This window comes from Leptopilina boulardi, unplaced genomic scaffold (assembly GCF_019393585.1).
Source record: "Leptopilina boulardi isolate dan_hultmark-lab unplaced genomic scaffold, ZJU_Lbou_2.1 LbouV2_354, whole genome shotgun sequence".
Lineage (NCBI taxonomy): Eukaryota > Metazoa > Arthropoda > Insecta > Hymenoptera > Figitidae > Leptopilina > Leptopilina boulardi.
The window spans coordinates 262,615-284,056 of NW_026137923.1; the positions used below are offsets into that span (position 1 = coordinate 262,615).

Here is a 21,442-nt window from a genome sequence, read left to right on the forward strand (position 1 = left end):
TCTGTTATTTTCATTTTCAAATTAAATAGTGAAATGGTCTCCGCAATTGTACTATTACCAAAATATCTGAAAAAAATTCGTTTAATTTTGAGTCGATTCAATTCGGCCATGATTGATATAAATTGATTAAATTTTTTGCATCAAAAAATGAGACCGTTTCGTGTATCATTTCTAAAAATGATACACAAAACGATCTCTTTTTGATATAACTTATGTGCATCAAAACGTTGCAAAGATTTGATGCAATTTTTGGTCTCAATTTGATACTTTTAGGAAAATTGTGATATGGCAGAGAAAAACAGATGGCAAAAGTTTTTCAAAATTCAAAATGAAGGATCCAATATGTCAGCGTCGCTCAACTTTTTAAATTTTTTCCACCAAACTTGAATTTCGAAAAACTGAGATTATACTTTAAAAAATTCGGACATTAAAAAGTTTTTTAAAAAAATTCAATTATTAATTCGTTAAATGGTTGGCAATGTAAATATATTATTTAAATATATATATAAAAGAAAAAAAATTGATGAGACTATACGAGAAAAAGAGGGGAGGGGGGAAGGGCAGTGAGAATTAAGCGATTTTCCCTGAAATTGAAGTAAATACATCTCTCGGTGGATTAATGGAATCGATCAGATTGAAAGGTGAGTTACCGATACGGTACATTTTGTCTGTAACTCGCGAGAGGTGTTTCAAAGTAAATTATTGAGGCTTCAACTATATATACATATATATATATATATAACGAGTAAAATTAAAGCTTGTTCTACAAAAGTGAAAAGAGCAAAACGATGTGGTTACAGAAAATTTGAAAAGTGCATAGTTTTTCAATTAAATTGCTGCGTTTTTGTCCAATTTCACAAGTACAAAAGTAAAATTCTACATATAACAATTATTTCATTTATTTTTAATTAATCCAATTCTTTAGAAATAAAATATTTCATTTTCATTCAAGTTTCAAATTAATTAATTTTTAATTACTCATTTATAATCATCTATATTACAATTAGAAATATTTTATTGGCGTTTATTTGAGACAAATAAAATTGATTTCAAGCAAATAAAAATATATATTTGCGTCTGAAAGCCTAAAAACTTATTGTTATAAATAAAAAAATTTATTTATCACACATCAATATTTATTTGGCTCTGAGAAAAATATATATCTTTTATATTTTTCTCATCAATAAAATAAAAATTTTGTAAATTAAAATAAAATAACTTGTTTTTTAAATCTTTATTTAATTTTCTCTTATTTTGCTGAACGATGAAAATCGAATATATATTCGGTAAAAAAAAATTCGACTCTCGTGTCAATTTTTCATATTTCACGGAAAAGAAATATATTTTTTTGTCCCCGTAGAAAAAATTCCAGATCGCAATATATATATATATATATATATATATATATATATATATATATATTTCGCATAAGAGAAATGTAAAGCATGAAAAAGTCGAGATTTAATGAAATCTTCAAGGCTATTTTTGCTCTTTTTCTCTTTCTCACCCTTTTTTTTTCTTTGATTTTCTACGATTCAATCGATGATATTTTCTACATGTATATAATATAATGAAAGTGAATCTTGAAATTTAATTAAACGTGCGGCCATCAAATTTATATCGTGAATATATTTCCATTGAATGTTCCCTCGACATAAGTGCAGTTATTCCTGTATACACAAGGGACCCCTGGCAATACAAAATGTACACGTTAAGTGACTTATATAATTGTACTTGAGAGCTCTCAACGAGATACAGGCCAAAAGAGAAGATTCACCAAATGTACACTGAGCGCGTTTTGCTTTGTTGATAAACTCGTTATATAATATGCGGATAATTAATGTATTTCCATAATATATAAGTTCTGTGAACTTTCTTGAAATCACGATATTATTTAAGTCTTGAAAATTAAAGTTACTTTTCACCGGGTATATATAATTGTTAAGTTTCAGAGTCCTCTCTTTTATATATATATAATTTTTGCGACATAATTTTCAACTACTTGAGAATTCATCTCGGTTACTTTTTTTTTTTTTCTTTCTTATTTTCGCAATTTTCTCAGCGTCATTTCACGAGTAATTTAACATTTTACTTGGTAATAAACTTTTCTCATGGAATGAGATTTAAATGCATAAAAACAACATATAATATTTATTAGGAGACCCAGTTAAGAAAATATTCATTATTCATTTTTTTTTCGTTATATTAATAAAATAGGTTTTATTTTACTCATGTATATATATATATATATATAATTTTTCTTTTCATTTTAAAAACATCCTGTAAAATAATATTTAATTTTTTTTTATTTAATTGTGAACAATTAAAATGCAATACGCCATCTGGTTGCAAAAATTAGAATTAAAATTTTTTGAAAATATTCTTTATTTAATATTATTTATTAAAAGAAAAATAAATTTTTTTAATAATAAAAAAAAGTTAAATCAAAATATTTGTAAATAAAATAGTTTCACTGAATTCGACAGAAATACTTTTTTTTTTTTTTTTTTTTTAACTATAGACAAAGGCCTGTACGTGAACGTTGTCTGACAAAAAATGATTTTTCTACTGAATTCACGATTGCATTTGTTACGTCTGACCTGAATTACTTTTTCTACTTTTGCTTTTTGCGATATTCGATCATATTTTCACTCACATATTTTTTCTATAAAATAAGTTTCTGGTAAATATTTCTTCATTTTCTAATAAATATGGCATTTTGAAAACTGAAAATCAAAAATGTAAATTTTCATTGAATGTAGCGGTATGGGTAAGAATTCCTGAAGTGGCCCCCTAATATTTTTTGTGTAATAGAAAAAAGTGATACCCACATATTTTGGTAGTCCATGATGTCACTAAAAAACCTCTGAAACGATTTTTCAAAATTCGCATTTTTTTAAAAGTTATAAACAATGAAACTTTTTTGCAACGTTTTGGAAAAAATTCTGTCTCTTGAAATTGGCCGAACCGATTTTAATAAAAATTGGTTTGGAGAAAGATTAAGATACGTACTTTTGATAAATAAATAAATTATGAATAAAAAGTATAATTTGTTTAAACAAATTATATTGTTAATTTTTAACTTTATAAATTAACAATGTTCTCAGTCGATTTTTCCAATTTTTTTTATAGAATCATAAAAAGGGGCTTTTCACGATTACATGACAAAAATAAAAAAGTGGGATTCTCAAAAACTTTAGAAGATACAGAATTTTTAGTCTTAACGCGCGCGAGTTTTCTGAGCAGCTCACGCATACGGCGCGGCATCTCCCGCGCGCCCCGCGCCAACCAAGACTCCATGAGAGTTCCCGATTATAATATTTTATTAACTCAATTAAACTAAACAGTTGTTTATATGTATTTTATTATTCATATCATTTTTGTTTATATTTAATAATTTTTATTTTTTATAAAATTTCTGTTTATAATAAGTTTCTGATTATTTAATTTTAATGATAAATTTTCAACGTTTTTTAATTGTTTTTGTTAAATGTGTTGATGGCTGCTTTGCACGAAAAACAAATGAACTGTCCTATTAAATTTTTAAATCTATAATTCCACGAATTAGGCACTTTCACAAGATTTTTATAAACTGCTATATGTTCGTTTTTTTCAACGGGTTGCAGCAAGTATTTGCTTTTGGCATATTTTAAGATTTGTTTTTATAGCACATACTCGAAAAAGTAAAATTTTTAATATACAACGTGAAAAATACTAATCGAAACAACAAACACGGACTTACATTTATGTATACGTAAAGAAAATACTATGATCTAAAAACGAAATTATCATGTTAGGTGAATGACCAGACGATTGTCGCGATTCTTTTGTTTTCACGTGAAAACGCGCAAATTTTCATTCAGTACGCATAAACGTGAAATTTGTTAAAATTTTGACAGCAAACGTTAAACAATGCGGTCTAAAAAAATAAAACACGGATTCGCAATAATATATTTTATTATTCATTGATACATAAACAAAACAATTAAAAAACGTTGAAAAATTTATCATTAAAATTAAATAATCAGAAACTTATTATAAACAGAAATTTTAGAAACAATAAAAATTATTAAATATAAACAAAAATGATATGAATAATAAAATACATATAAACAACTGTTTAGTTTAATTGAGTTAATAAAATATTATAATCGGGAACTCTCATGGAGTCTTGGTTGGCGCGGGGCGCGCGGGAGATGCCGCGCCGTATGCGTGAGCTGCTCAGAAAACTCGCGCGCGTTAAGACTAAAAATTCTGTATCTTCTAAAGTTTTTGAGAATCCCACTTTTTTATTTTTGTCATGTAATCGTGAAAAGACCCTTTTTATGATTCTATAAAAAAAATTGGAAAAATCGACTGAGAACATTGTTAATTTATAAAGTTAAAAATTAACAATATAATTTGTTTAAACAAATTATACTTTTTATTCATAATTTATTTATTTATCAAAAGTACGTATCTTAATCTTTCTCCAAACCAATTTTTATTAAAATCGGTTCGGCCAATTTCAAGATACAGAATTTTTTCCAAAACGTTGCAAAAAAGTTTAATTGTTTATAACTTTTAAAAAAATGCGAATTTTGAAAAATCGTTTCAGGGGTTTTTTAGTGACATCATGGACTACCAAAATATGTGAGTATCACTTTTTTCTATTACACAAAAAATATTAGGGGGCCACTTCAGGAATTCTTACCCGTATAGGAAAAAAGAAAAAATTTGAAACGTTTGATTTTCATTTTTCCGCGAACTTTGTATTAAATTTGTTTACAGGGGATTTACTTCGCTTTAGAAATAAATACATCGCCCTCCACATACTCACATTTACACATACACATACGTCAAATATCAGTAATCTATTTTATCTCACTTTGCGGAGAAAGGAGAAGGTGGTAACTTCCTTTAAAAAATGTAGTTCACCGCTTTCGTACTTTTAGACACCCCGTCTCGATAATTCATTTTTAAGTGCCCAAACTCCTCCGCAAGATATTATATAAAAAAAAAAAAAAAAAACGGGGAAAAAAAGATTTAAGATCGAAGCGTCCCTCTAATGATGATTTTTAGACTTGATATTTTTTTTCTTTTTTTTTTATGGAACATTCATTTATTTTTTAATATTCTTGAAAAAGAAATTTTTCAACATTAATCCCCGTATAATAACCAAAAAAAAATTTCTTGTGGCAAACAATAAAGGTGTAATAAAAACTTTGTAAATGTTCCTCACGATAAAAATGAAGGGTATATAAAAGAGACATTTACATTATATATGAAAGTTTTTTAAAAATGAATTTTATTAGAATTTTATGCGAACAATGATTTACTAAATTTTTTGTAATTTGTATATGATTATAAAATTTCATTTTTAAAATTGTTTATATTCTTTGATTTTTAAAATTTTTCAACAACAAGAAATAATCTAATTTTTATCAATTGGGGCGAAACGACATTTTTTCAGAATTTTGATATTTATATAGAAAATGTATATTTGTGGTATTTTATATTTACAAATATTTCTTATCTATTACGTTTCATTCAATAATCCAATTATTGCTGGACATTTGGCTGAGATTTTTTCCAATAAAATACTGGGTCAAAATTTCTCAAACGAATCAACTAAAATTTTCAAAAAGTAATTTATTTTTAATAATAAAACGTTTTTTTTTTACTTCTTGTAATATCAAAATAAGTTTCTAAAAATAATAGACAAAAAAAAATTTTTTTTTTGTTAAAGTTAAAACAATTTAAATTTTTAGCTGTAAAAGGAAATATTAAAAAAAAAAATTGTCCAATTGGGTAAAAACTGAAAAATAAGACTTAATTTTCAATACAATTTTTTTTTTTGAATTTGAACTTTTGTTTTGAAAAAAAATTTTATTTCTGAATAAACTTTTTTTCGGTCTAGTAAATAAGTAACATGAAGAATGATTTAAAAAATTTACCGTGTCGAAAAAATTTTAATTTCCGACTATGATATATATATATGTAAATTTTTTAAAAACATATATATATATATTTTTTTTTTTTTTCTCATAGACGAATTAAATGCAGTTCAAAGGAAAATAGGACGACCAGTTGTATCGAATAATCGATAGGGATTGCTTGGATTTGGCGACCCAACACACATCCTTGTCTATTGAAGGTGAGTGATTTTCAGGGCTAAAATAAACAGAATCGTTTTACATTGAATAAGTTTCAATGTATAAGCTTCTCTCTACGATTGAGGTGCTATGATAATTTTCTCTCATTGAGAATAAATCAAGTTTGTGTAAAAATTCTATTTAATGGTTAATTTAATTTAGAGGCGTATTTTTATTTTATTTTTCTTATGGCAATATAACAAGAAGAATTTTTTTTTTTTTTTATTAGAGATTTTACGAAATAGGACGCATGAAAAAAAAGTGAAAAAGCGATAAAGCACAAAAATTGTAATCCAACAGAGTGCCTTATAAATCAAGAAGTGATTTTGTTTTTTATATGAAAACTTTCGATTCTAATGAAGGTTATAAAATAATAATTCGAACGACGGCTAAAGTTTAAAGAGGTAAACAAAGGGTATAAACTTTATCCTTTCATTGTTTTCTCATTTTGCTTTGAAATTTACTGTTGTACTAAAAGTTAAAAAAAAAATAGTATAAATATTTATCATTACAATTGAGGAGTAAATTTTCAAAATCTGATAAATCCATTTTTCAAAAAAAATGGAGATAAACATAAATTTAATATTTTAAGGACCTCACAAATCTTCCTGTCGCTGTTAAATTTAAGAAAAAAAAATTTGTTAACAACGAATTTTCAATTCAAATACTTTTGGACATAACCAAGATGAGTTATAATTTTTATGTTTTTTATTAGAAAAAATTACAAATACCTGTAAATCATTAAATTATGATAAAGTTTAATTAAAAACAGAACGTCTTGAATATAAAAACATTGTTATAGAATTATTTTGAAACATGTTAAATAAGTATAATAATTGTTAATTTATATAATTTTACAATTATTTGGAACGTCTGACTAGAGCATTGGTTTTACTACTGATAGTCAAATTGAAATAACCATTTGACTAAATTCTAATTTTACTAAAATATAAATAATAAATAATTTTTGTAATATTAAAATTAGAAAAAACCTAAATTTTTTATAGCCTGACTACAATTTTTTTTACTATATACTAATATCCAAATTACTTTAATAAATACATAATAAGAAATTTCAAGATTTTAAAAAAGTTTTTTCTAAAATATAAAAAGAAAAAAATTTATTTTTTAAAATAATTGTTATTAAAAATTTAATTAAAAAAAATATATTAATTACTACTTTTTTTTTCTATTTATTGAACTATATTCAAACGGCATTTAAATTATATTTAACTTTCAACGACGATAAACTTCTTTTACCCAGAGGTGTTTAATAAACGTGAATTGATGCAAGTTTATTTTCTTGGCAAAGATTCAGCAATGAGATAATTAACTGATGGCAATCATTAAAACATTTTCCCAGCATCTGATTATTATTCATGCGCCACGTTGAAATAATTAAAATAATTATATATATATATATGAATAAATGAAAATATATTTCTCGACATAATGAAATATTTCATCAAAAAAAAATTTTCTAATTTTCTCGTGAAAATATAAATGATCATATAATGTGTTCATATTATTAAATTTTCACATGGAATTTAATTAACAAACAAAAAATTTTTCCTCTAGAAAATCATTTTTTTTTTTTTTTTTTTTTTGAATAAATATTAAAATCTAATTTATTATAATATTTCGTCTTGTACATTTACGTGCGGAAAATTTGTCAATGTACCTCTCGGTTATATATATTAAATATCGGATTTTAATTGCATTTTCATTTTGAAATATTGCCCATTTGAAATTTCATGTTTGAAACGCAAATTCATCAATGACAAAAGCGAACATGGGCAAAACATGCAAACGGATAAATACCACTATATACTATATTGAGTAATCAAAATGCTGTCATTCAGAGTTCAAGTTATGATTTCATACTTTACTGTATCGACAAATAAATTTTATATACTTTTCACTTATCAAATTTTATTTCTTGAAAAAATATATATAAAAATAAATTTCATAAAATCTTCTTTATTACTGTAAATTAAGTAAGCCGCGTATAAATCGATAAATTTTGAAAACTATGTATTATGTTTCGAATTTGAAAAAATAATATAATTAATAAAAATAAATAGGTAAATTGATATAATAATAATAATAAAATTGAGAGAATGTATGTTATTACATTATAATTGAAATTACATATTTAATTAAAATTAGCATAAAAAAAATTAAAAAATTATTAATTCAATAAAAATTAATTAAAATTAAATGTTTATTATAAATATTTCAAATTAAGTTGAACGAAAAAATTATTTTATATTTAGAAATTATAATTATGCGATTAGAAATTTGTTTATCAATAGAAAATTAGAAAATTTGTCAGAAATGTCAGTTAATTGGATATAGCTTGTTGCCAACAATTAAACTGTAAGTTAATATCGCAACGAAGCAGAATTCCATAGAACGTTAATAAGGAAGTCAAGACTATGAGATTCCAGTGGAAGTACATTCATGATATAAACAAAGACCTTCGGTATATATCTAATAGTTGACTGTATGAGTTATGATCTAAGTCTAATGCAACAGGATATGAAAAAAGTCAATCAGAAACTTTTATTTTAATTATTTATATAGATTTTTTTTTAATAAAAAAAAAAAAAAATTTACCTGTTAATAATTTTAAAGACCATTTTGTAAATAAAATTCTCCCTCTCCCAATATTCAAGTCAATTATAAACTTTATGCATAAATATTTTGCATATACTAAGCTCATTTTCTAACAACAGGTTTGAATTCTTGTTATAGATACACTCGAAGTGTTGATTTATGAAGTAAACTTAGTCTATTAAAGTCAAGATTTTTTTTTTGTTTTGTTTGCAAGTAACTTTTTATACTTAAAATGTACGCATCATATTATCTTTAGTTACTTAATTAATTGATTACTTTGTAAAATGATTGATTAATAATTGATGTAATTCAGTTTTTATATTTTTTTCAGTTTGTTATTTTTTTTTTTTTTTTTATTTTAATTAGCAATTATTTTTCTGTAATCTACACAGAACAAAAAAATTTATTTGATTCAAATAATTGGTTACTTGACTATTATCAAATAAATATTTACTTGAACGAAATAATTTTTATTTCAATTAAATAAATTGAATTTCAATAATTTAAGTATTTTAAACAAATGCGATTTAATTGACTTAAAAATATAAAAATACACATTTCGACTAACTTTTGTTCCGATTTTTTATCTGATTCTTCCTTATAACACCGAATTTCCATTTGTCCGAAATTGCAAATGTCCGACAAATAATTGAAAGAAAGATTTTGGCGCGAATTTTAAAATTAAACAATCACAATTTTCTTGATTATTTCTGATTGGTCAATTTTAAAAATCGAGCCAAATAATTGAAATTCGCCGTTTTAAAAATTCTAAATATCAAATAAAAATTCGTGCAAATAAAAATTCGGATAAACTGGAAATTCTGGTATTTAAAAATTGGAATCAATTAAAAATCTATTGAATAAAAATTTTGTCAAAGAAAAATTCGTTTAAAAAGAAATTCTATATAATTTGAAAAATGAAAATTTATCTAGAAAATAATTAGGTGTATCAAATAAAATTTTTGAAAATAAAATTTCTAAATTCATTAATTTTTATAGAAAATTCATGCGCAAAAGAAATTTGGTATAATTTAAAAAATTTGAAAAATAAATAAAACAATTAATTACCTTTCACATTGCCTCAATGTCCATGAGGCGATGATCCAAAGGGACACCATTAAGACGAGTAGAACAGTTCCCGGGCAAATGGTCATGAGGGTTTTTAAAACAAACCTCGTATTAAAATTGATGCGATTTAAGGCTCCTATACTTCTTGACGAGGCATCGGTGAACAATTTCGAGTGTAAAAGCATTACTCGACAGATGAGGTATAGTCTCAGGAACATAGGAAGAGATAAGGTGACATCATATGGCACCAATTTTGAGCCCATCTCACCGCCTTTGTTCACCAATTTTGTTGTCCATATGAAATAATATTCACCTGGAATTGGATGAATTGCGCAGATGCCTAATTCTAATGCGATTTGCGATATTCGTTGCCAGGTCATCGCGATCCGCCAGTCATCCGCGCAGTTATCAATCATGAATAACTGTAATCAAATAAATGAAAATCAAAAATAATAATAATAAAAAAATTTACTATTTTTTTTTCATCGGGAAAAAATTTTAAGGTGGACAATTTTTTTTTTTTTTTATATATAAAAATAAAACAGTTTCTGTAGAATCGTGTCATTTGATCAGATCTATATTATAATAAACTACAATTTATATTTTACGGTTGACGCTTTTATCTATACGGTGAATAACAAAAAAATTACCAATTTTATGTGATTCAACTGATAAAATAATATTTTATGTTTAAAAAATATGAACTTTCAAATATATACATCTAAAGCTTGATTGCAAATAAGTGAGAGAAAAAAAAAATTATATAGAGGCAACTATAATCAGGAAAAAAAAACAATTTCCCTTTGAGTAAATTTCTGATTCATTTATAATAAAAAAAAAAAATGTTATTTCAATACATAGTGTTGTCCTAATTAAATAAATTAATAAAAAAATATCATTGAAGTAAATTATAGTTTAAACATTAAATCCCTTTTAGGATTAAAAGTAATTTATTAATTAAAAAAACATAAAATTATTTAAACAAATTTAATTCAAGATTATAGGGAAATATAAGCTCTTGGATTAAAAATAATTCAGTATTTATACTGGATTATGTAATTTAGAAATAATAATTTAAAGATTAAATTATATAAAATTAAAAATTTTTTATAGGATTTAATTTAATAGAAAAAAATGTAATTAATTTAAAAAAGAAAAAATTTTAATTAATTTACAAAAATTAAATTAAATTTTGACAAGAAATAAAAAAAAGTAACAAAAAAAAAAATGGTAAAATCTGAAAATATTATATAAAAGCCCGTTGGGTAAAAATGCATTAAAGGGGGTTTTAATTTTATAATTAAAGGGAGTAGAAAGTTGTTTATTTATTTTTGAATAAGAGTTAACTTTGACTTAATTTATATATGAGAAGCTGTTTATCCTCCTCACATTACTAAGTGAGGTGGTTTTACAATTAGGTCAATGTACTTCATTAATAAATGCCGATACAAGAGCTATTTGAATATAATAATAAAAAGTGAAGTCTAATTATTTTGTGTCATAATTCTTTATATGCATCCGATTGTATCCAATAAGTTTGATTAAATCTGTAGAAATCGTCTATCTCAAGAATCTAATATATATCTTTTCAAATTTCCCTCTTTTGCTCAACTCTCTTTCTTTCTCTATTCAAGGATCTTTTACTATATAATCGTCAAAGGGTTTTTAAAAATAATTTTTAATCTCAAAAATACATTTCAGGGCAGAATAAAAAAAAAAACTTAAAAAAAAAATGTCTTTTCTAATTTGAAGAGAAAAAAATTTTAATTTAATGAAAACAATTTTATTTATTAAATATAAAAAAAACACATTTCTATAAATTAAAAAACCAAAAATGAATACAGAAAAAAAATATTTGTGTGGAACAGCGAAAATTTTCACCAAAATAGCAAAAATTTTAATTCAGTTAAAATTTTAATTATTTTACTGAAACCTCTTTCGCTGTTCTCAATGAATTTTTTTTTTCCTGTAAAAAAAAAGGTTAAAAACTTATTTAAAAATCCATTAAAAAAATATTTAACCTTTAAATTGAAAACAATTTTTTTTTTGCAAAGAAAAGTAAAAATTTTTTCCATAAAACTATTTTTAAAGAAAAAGTTTTTTTTTTCATTTATATGTTTTCGCTTTTGTCTAGACATTCACTGTTATTTTCGACCAACACTGAGACAATAAAGAAATGTAAAATCGTATATATATATATATATATATATATATATATATATGTATGTGTGTTATGCGTTAGTCGTAAATTTTCTATCGTTAACTTTATACGTTTATTGGTTTTTCTTTTTCATCCTCGGATAGAAGTTGAGTGTAACTTATATCAAATTGAGAAACGAAACGAATTTTAAACCCATTTTATTTGTTCCAATATCATTAAAAAGGTTTGCCCGTAAATTATACAAAATCCGTATATAAAGCTCTTTGGCGCACAAAGAAAAACCAATCTAAATTTGCAAATGGCACAAAAATGCTTTTCTTATTGAAATGGCACACACAAAAAAAAATTCACAATTGCTCGATATTTAATAAAAATCTGTACTATTTTATTTAGTTCTATCTTTTTTTTAATTTATAAAAATAATTTCAATATCTTTTTATTTTTAGTATCGTTTATTTGATATTAAAAAATAAATAAATAAAAAAAAAACTATGGTGAAGGAAAAAAGTGGCCTAAAGTAATCTATTATTTGAACTAAATAACATTTTTTTTTCAATGTAAATATTATAAAGGAATTTTTAAAATTAAAAGAAAACTGAAGTATACTAAAATAAAGACAATAAGAAAAAAAAAATTTCTTTAATAAAAATTTCTTCTTCTTCTTCAAGTCAAGGATTCGATAAAATTCCATTTTCTTATTCTCTTTTTGAATATTTTTCCGCATGTGTACCTCTAATAGAGTGCCCTGGGGAGTATGACGTAAAGCTCTCGCAGGATAACAAGGATCTGGATACCCTGTCAGTTTACAGATTTTAATAAAACTTTACAGGCTTTTATAAAAGCTTTAAAATTAAGATAGGTGTTCGTTTTGCAGGAGACTATAAAGTAAATATCTCCTGTTTTCTGGAAAAAATAATTTTACAAAAAAAAAAAAAAACGAAAAGAAAAAAACAACAAAATATGTTAAACGAATCTCCAAAGGTATAAATGAAAAGCAGGAAAAGTGATATCGACCTTTTTTTTTCTTATAGTTCTCTAACAAAGGAAATGTACAATCCTTTGAAACTCCAATTTTCTTTTTCAAAACTTTCTCGCATTTCAATGTACAAAAAAAAAAAAACTTTATATTTCACTTTTTTTTCTTCTCTCTTTTTCATAATTTACAATTGTTGGATTACTTATATATTAAAAAAAAGATTAGACATTTTTTGAATTTAAAAATAGTCAAAAGTTTATTAATTTTCACAATTTCAAAAAATTAGAGAATATATTTTATTTGGCAAAAATTTTAATATTTTGTTTAATAAAATTAATTGTTACTTTTAATTAATAATTTAATAAAAATTTTAATTTATTAATAAATACTTTTGCAAAAATTATCTTGCGAAAATTGTTTGATTTTGCGAAAAAACAATTGGTCCTTTATCGAACGTTGCGCCTCTATTTAAGAAATTTTCGAGTACAAGTATTTGCGTGAAGTTTATTTTTGTATAATATTGAGCAGCTAATATTGGGGATATATATAGTACATGTTACAGACAGAGGGAAAAATTTGCTGATCATAAAATCCGAAGAATATATATCTTCTCATCCCTTCTTGCTGACGAAGTGAATTTTGGATACGAAGCTCAAATACAGGACGTGCCATGTTGTAATGAGCGCATACACAAAAGAGTTTACTGAGTACATAAAGTTCGTATACAATTTTTCTCTCTTAACAAAATATATACTGTCAAGGGAAAGCCATATTTTCATTCACGACTTTATTGTTCATTAAAAGACTCATATACCAACCAAAAATATTGTTGCTTTTTTTTTAAAATAATATATAAAAAATAATAATAATCAGGACAAAGATAAGGAAACTGAAAGAAAAATATTGAATTCAAAAAAAAAAAAAGACGGAGAGAAAGAAAATAACCAAAAGTCTAAAAAAGAAGAGTAGGAAGAAGCAAAAGAAGGAGAAGAAGAAATAGTGTTCCTAGAAATCTTAAAGGCTTTGACACAATATATAGAAGAAATGCTATTCCGTGCGGATCTGTCAGGATTTTATACAATGGAAAGTCTCGGATCAACTCCAAGAAAAGTTTTCAAAATCTACAAAAGACTTCTATGTTACCAGTTTCGTTTAGCTCTTTTCCACATTTTATATATATATATTATTATGGATAATAGGGATGACTACTTATTCTCTCGATAGAGAATCAGAAACTTATAATAGCTTCTGAAAATTTTTAATTCAACGAAAACAGAGATTATGAAAACTTGCTATCCAAAGTAAAATATAAAGTTATTTTTTCTTAACGCAACGTTAAATATAATTATTATTATTAAAAGTAACTATTTTCAGTATACACTGGAAAAAAATGTAATTAATTTAAATAATTGGTTACTTGACTATTATCAAATATCAAATAAATATTTACATGAGACAAATAATTTTTGAAATCAAATAATTGAATTAAATAAATAAATAAATTTAAAAAATTTTTAAATTTTAAATTTCACAAAAAGTCAAGTTCGGTGTCTAATCTTACGTTTTTGGGGGCGCTAAAACCAAAAAACGCCACCAAAAACAAGTCCTTTCCTCTCTTAACCTCCTACAACCCCCTGAGAAGGGGTTGAAATTTCAATTTTTACAAAAAGTCGAGTACGCACGGAAAAACATTTTCTGGTAATTCTTTAACATCGATTTAGAGATTTTACATGTTCCTAAATCTGTTAATTCTACAGATATTTTCTGTAAGGATTTAACGCATGCGCAAAAACAATGCAGTGATTCGACTAAGGCTGAGTACGATTGAGTGCGAGAGGTTAAGGCGAATTTAGTGTTTTTATTATTACCATAGTGTCGGCAAGAAAGTTTAATTAAAAAGGAAACGTCTTAAGTATATAAACATTATTATAGAAATAAATTATTACAAATTTTTTATTTTAAAATTAACTGTAGTGATTAAGTGAGAAAAGTCGTTTGTTTCAATTTCTCGACATAAGAAAAAGTGAATTTATCATAAGTTTTGAAAACTTGCTCCTCATTTTTTTTGTTAGAAAATTATTGAAGGATGAATTTATTTACATAGAAGTTATACTAATTCACAGTAAACTTGATTGTATCTTTTTCTATTGCAACGTTTTGATGCACATAAGTTATATCAAAAAGAGATCGTTTTGTGTATCATTTTTAGAAATGATACACGAAACGGTCTCATTTTTTGATGCAAAAAATTTAATCAATTTATATCAATCATGGCCGAATTGAATCGACTCAAAATTAAACGAATTTTTTCAGATATTTTGGTAATAGTACAATTGCGGAGACCATTTCACTATTTTATTTGAAAATGAAAATAACAGAAAATCAAAGACAATGTGCAATTCGATAATTAAAAAGTGACAGCTTATAAACATAACCTAAAATGCATGAGAAAAAATTTGTCGATAAAATCAATATAGCCTAGCTTTTTAGAAGGTAGATGGCAGTTTTGCTTTTTATAAAAACGATTCAGAAAAAATTTGATGCAATTTTTCGTCTCAATTTGATACTTTTAGGAAAACTGTGAATTTATACAATAATGTTCCGCGAATTTAATGTATTCGGAGGAGAATATAACCTATAAGAAATACTCTACCAAATATATGTGACGCGACGCGAAGAAAGGTACCTAAGAAGCCAAACGGCAATTTTACAGGAGAGGGAAAAGAACAAGCTAGAACGCGGCGCAGAATTTCCGATATCTCTTACTCTCTCTCGTTTCCCACTACTAATTCGAGTTAGCGTCTGTGTATTCGGCCGTCTTCGGCAAGTAAAGAGAGATGCACCTCGTTCACGTGCTTTCGTAGTGAGAGAGAACGGTGAAGTCAGCGCATCTCTCTCTAAATCACGAATACCGACCCGAACTTCAAGTGGCGCATGGTTACAGTGAGAGGGGAGCGTAGATATGTGTGCGTGAGGAAAAAGAGAATCAACTCTTAGCACGAATTGTTCATCTTTAAATCGTTATTACAAGAAAAGTATTAGATAAAAATTAATTTTGACTTCAGATAATTGAAAAGCAATCTTTAGTTTATCGAAAACAATCATAATCCGAAAATCGATTTTTGCCTTCTTAGGTACCTTTATATTATCCCCATATACTATACATAATTTGGTCACTCAACAGTTTTTAAGAACTGTAGCTCAAACTTGTAGAATTAACAGATTTTAATGCCAATGATTCTACAAATTTCTCTATTTGGAGAAACAACAATTTCCATCAGTAGATGGCGCAGGAGTTTTTGTAAATTCTACAAAAAATTTCTTTCCGTGCTGTATCTATTCCTATGTTTTTTTGGTCGCTGAAATCAAAAAACACCACCAAAAACAAATTCTTTACCCCCTTAACCCCCTACAACCCCTGGGAAAGGGGTTCATTTTTCACGGCGCTAAGTGTAGAAAAATAAATTTCCATAAAAGACTTTGTATAGGTGCGTATTTGTGTAATCATAGGTAACTTCCTAGAAAACTTTATTTTTGGTGATGTTTTTTGGTTTCAGCGACCCAAAAAACATAGGCTTAGACACCGTACTCGACTTTTCGTGAAAAATGAAATTCCAACCCCCTCCCAGGGGTTGTAGGGGGTTAAGGGGGTAAAGAATTTGTTTTTGGTGGTGTTTTTTGATTTCAGCGTCCAAAAAACATAAGAATAGATACCATACTCGACTTTTTGTAAAAATTGAAATTCCAACCCCGTCTTAGGGCGTTGTAGGGGGTTAAGGGAGGAAAGGACTTGTTTTTGGTGGCGTTTTTCGGTTTCAGCGCCCCAAAAAACGTAAGATTAGACACCGAACTTGACTTTTTGTGAAATTTAAAATATTAACCCCTCCCAGAGGGTTGTACGCTCTCTAAATTTGAATTAGCGAAAATTTCACTGTTTGAATCAGCGAATAAAGTTTTCACTGCAAATCAGCGGTTACAGCTAATAAAATAGCGAAACACGAATCGGCGAACGTCAGTCATTTTCGTCGGAAGATAAATTTATTTTAAAATGGAGTATTCCGCTGATTGAAATAGTTGTTAGTCGCTGATTCGCAGCTGCATACTTATAGCTTTTTCAATCAGCGACTATTCGCTGCCAATCAGCGGATTTTAGCTGATTCAAATTTAGAGAGCGGGGTTAAGGGAAGGAAGGATTTGTTTTCAGTGGTGTTTTCGGATTAAGCGACCCAAAAAACATTGGAATAGATACCCTACTCGACTTTTTTTTTAATTTGAAACTCCAACCCCCGTGAGTAGGTGCAAGGGGGTGGTTGCGGGAAAATGGGTGGGCAAAAAAATTTTTCATGGTCATATTCGGTTTCAGCGACCCCAAAAACATAGGAATATGGGGTTGTGTTTTTTGGGACCTGACTTCCTTTTTTTTTGTGTGCCTGTGTTATTTGAATCAAAATGGCGGCCCTATGTATTAGATACAATGTCCAAAAATAAAAAATCATTCAACAATATCGTCGATAAAAATCTTAAAAACCCATAAATTATTTCTAAACCTACAAATTTTCATGTATTTATGATCGTTGATAAGAAATAAGAGTCAGATTTACAATGTTCAAAATGGCGGATCCAATATGGCAGTTGATTTTTCAAAAATCATTTAAATCATTAAGATTTGCTTCAAAATTGTTACTCGATGGGTTTTTGGGGTCGCTGATTACGAATCTAAAGTCCAAAATTAATTAATTTAAACTAAATTAATTAATTTAAAAAATTTGCCATATTGAATCCGCCATTTTGAAAATTGTAAATCTGACAATTGATGCATTTAATGAACCAAAAATTTTTAAAAAATCATCAAATTCGTTTTGACTACTGAAAGTTTTGTATGTGTAATTTAAATTTTGAAATAAGAAACAAATTTTAAACACAAAATATAATTATTAATATAATTAAATCTGAATCTTAATCTACGTAAATATTATTTTTAAGTGAAATTTAATATAGAGTAAATTTTTATTTTACTCTTTATCAATATAGTTTTATGTTATATATTTTAAATATAAGATATGGTTTAATGTGAGAAATTTTATTATACGCACCTGAACTTCTAAAGCATGATAAGCAAATATGAGGCCAAGCAGTATCACAGTCGACACAGAGATCAGGGTTTTCAGTGCAGTCGAATAAAATGAGGCCTGCAACATAAAGTTATAAATTTTGTAAAATATAATATATATATACAAAATAATATGTGTGTGTATATTGAATAAAAATGAAATTTTTTATTCAAATTATTTATTCACCCATATACTTAAATCCTTTAAAAAAAGTTTAGTAAAAAAAAAATTTAATTTAAAAGTTTTATTTTAATATTAAATATTAAAAATAGTAATATGAAAAAAGGTTTTTTTTGGGTTCAAAATTTTAAGACAAGAAAGAGTTAAAAATAAATGAAAATAAAAGTTTTGACAAGTAATGCTTTTTATCTGTCTGTAGTATTTCAAATGACTTTTTGTTCGCGATCGGTGACAAAAATCCAACTGGGAAAAGTAAGCAAAATATATATATATATATATATATATATATACAGAGAAACAGAAAGATGTTTTTCCTTCTTTTTTCAGCTGTTGTTCACTTTTAGTTCCACGTGTGTTATCAGAGTATTTGCTACTATAGTTTCCTCTTTTGCACTATAAGGCAATAAGATTTTATCGCGGTAGCCTGCAGCATTTCATACAACTAGTATACGTTTTAGTTCCGCTAATGGGACGGACAAAGGGTATTATCATCATCAATTTTTTTTTTATTTTTACTCATTATATATTATCTATAAAAAAAAAAGTAAGGCCGTACCTTTAAATTATGCGCGCAAATTGAAAAACAAATCACTGACAAAAACAATTTAAATACGATAAAAAGAAAGTCGTTTTATAAATAATAATTTTATTCTTCATTTATATTTACTTTTTTTTATGATTTTAATAATTTTTATTATTCAAATTATTCTATTGTTTCTGATATTTTTAAAAATTATTTTTTTTTTTGATTATAATTAATAATAATTATAATGTGTGTAAAAAAAACTTAACATAAATCAGTGCATTTAGAAGAAAAAAAATTTTTTAAATCATATATAATTTATTTAAAAGTTTTTAAATATTACTATGAATAATTTGCAAAATATAGATTATTTAAATTTGAATTAGATGGTTCAATTATTACTTCATAAAAAAAAGTATGTTTCATCTATAAAAAGAGATGACCCACAATTTTTACTGGTCCACTGACTGACCATAAAGTTTCATTTTACGTTCAAACGTTTTATAAAAGGAGAAATAAATATTTTAATCGATAGTTAATACCAGTGTGTTACTTTCTTTCCGACATAGTTTTAAACATTTTATTATTTTACTACGAAAAAATAATGTATTGCCTTCGCTCTATTATTATTATTTTTTTTCACATGATAAAAATTTTAATAAAAATAAAGTAGAATAAAATAAATTCTGAAAAAAAATTGTTTTGTTTTAAGATAATTTTTTCAACTGAAAATATGAACGAAAATTAAAAAAAAACAATTAATTGGACAGTTATTTTTTATAAACGCGCCGTAATTGATGTACACGCATAGAAAAAATTTGCTGTGCCAGCGGATTATTTGCTGTCACATCAAATTACGTTAACTAATAATTATAGGGACAGCGAAAAAATTTGTTGTGACAGTAAATTTTTAAAAATTAAGACTGACATTGTTTATCATAGCAAACTTTTTCGTTGTCATAGCAAAGAATTTAGCTGTGGTTACTAATTTTGATAGATCTGATAGCAAACAGCAGTTAGGATCTGTAAGCAATTGCTTTTTTTCCGTGTAATATAATTAACAGATGTCTCAATAGAAAATAAATTTACATATTATTCTGTCTGACTCTAAAAATGCTTAAATGTGAATATTTTTTGGAAATTTTGATTTTAACTTTTAGATTTTTGCAATTCCCTGCGTAAATTTCGCGCGCATAAAATGAAGATATTCTTGAGATAAATTATACAGTAGAGGGAAAATTGACAAAGGTTTGTGTGCGCGCTTTGCAACGTGGAACGATATGAAGTTGCGGATCTCGATTATCAAGCGCGTGTGTATAACGATGCTATATCATCTGAGAGATAATAAGTAGTCTCGTAGCAGCCAGGGTGGCGCCAACTTGAGTCGGCAAATGACAGAATAGTGGTTTGGGGAGCCAGCATATAAACATATATATATATAATATAGAGAGGATGGAGCTTTCGAAAATTTCTGCCACTGGCAGATATTCTCTTGTTAGAATATTGTATCTCTCTCACTCACTCTCAACGCACCCGAACAAAATAAATGGTATCATGGTAACAAAAAGCGAAGCAGCTGACTATAGTATCAAGTTTGGCATCGAAATTCGGAACTTGGCCAAAGAAATATATATGGCGTTAAACAGACACAAGGATGAGCCTAAAGTTCGGCACGCGCGTTCGCGCGAAAAAAAATTTTGACAAAAAAAAATAATTTCTTGCTAATGGTTCTCAGACAACCAAAATACAACAATATTCAACATAAAAAACTAAAAATTTAATAATTAAGGGTGCAAAACAACCCCTACTTTCAAATTAGAGTTGTTCACAGAATTAAAAGAACAAAATCGAGTCTTAGATTGTAATTTTTTTGGGAAAAAAGTAGGCGAAAAATTTTCTTTTTACTTCCCCTTAAAAACCCAATAGTTGAGAACTCTCGGTCTCACCCCTATTTGCCACCCCTATAGTGGTGAAAATTAGAAAATCGCCAAAAACGGGTCTTAGATTGTAATTTTTTTGGGTAAAAAGTAGGCGAAAAATTTTCTTTTTTCTTCCCCCTCAAAACCCAATAGTTGAAAACTCTCGGTCTCACCCCTATTTGCCACCCCTATAGTGGTGAAAATCAGAAAATGGCTAAAAACGGGTCGTAGATTGTAATTTTTTTGGGAAAAAAGTAGGCAAAAAATTTTCTTTTTCCTTCCCCTTGAAAACCCAATAGTTGAGAACTCTCGGTCTCACCCCTATTTGCCACCCCTATAGTGGTGAAAATCAAAAAATGGCCAAAAACGGGTCTTAGATTGTAATTTTTTTGGGTAAAAAGTAGGCGAAAAATTTTCTTTTTTCTTCCCCCTCAAAACCCAATAGTTGAAAACTCTCGGTCTCACCCCTATTTGCCACCCCTATAGTGGTGAAAATCAAAAAATGGCCAAAAACGGGTCTTAGATTGTAATTTTTTTGGGTAAAAAGTAGGCGAAAAATTTTCTTTTTCCTTCCCCTTGAAAACCCAATAGTTGAGAACTCTCGGTCTCACCCCTATTTGCCACCCCTATAGTGGTGAAAATCAAAAAATGGCCAAAAACGGGTCTTAGATTGTAATTTTTTTGGGTAAAAAGTAGGCGAAAAATTTTCTTTTTTCTTCCCCCTCAAAACCCAATAGTTGAAAACTCTCGG

At 26.5% G+C, this 21,442-nt stretch overlaps 1 protein-coding gene across 4 annotated transcripts in view; it reads right to left on the reverse strand.

Moving 5' to 3' along the window:
• LOC127286437 (small conductance calcium-activated potassium channel protein) overlaps window positions 1-21,442 on the reverse strand; it is a 253,614-nt gene that overhangs the window by 18,074 nt on the left and 214,098 nt on the right. For all 4 annotated transcript variants that reach the window (XM_051312864.1, XM_051312867.1, XM_051312865.1 and 1 more), the window contains 2 exons: window positions 18,052-18,147; window positions 9,822-10,243 (listed from right to left, as the gene is read on the reverse strand). In XM_051312864.1, coding sequence (XP_051168821.1) covers window positions 9,822-10,243; window positions 18,052-18,147 — 518 coding nt within the window. The remainder of the gene's footprint in view (window positions 1-9,821; window positions 10,244-18,051; window positions 18,148-21,442) is intronic.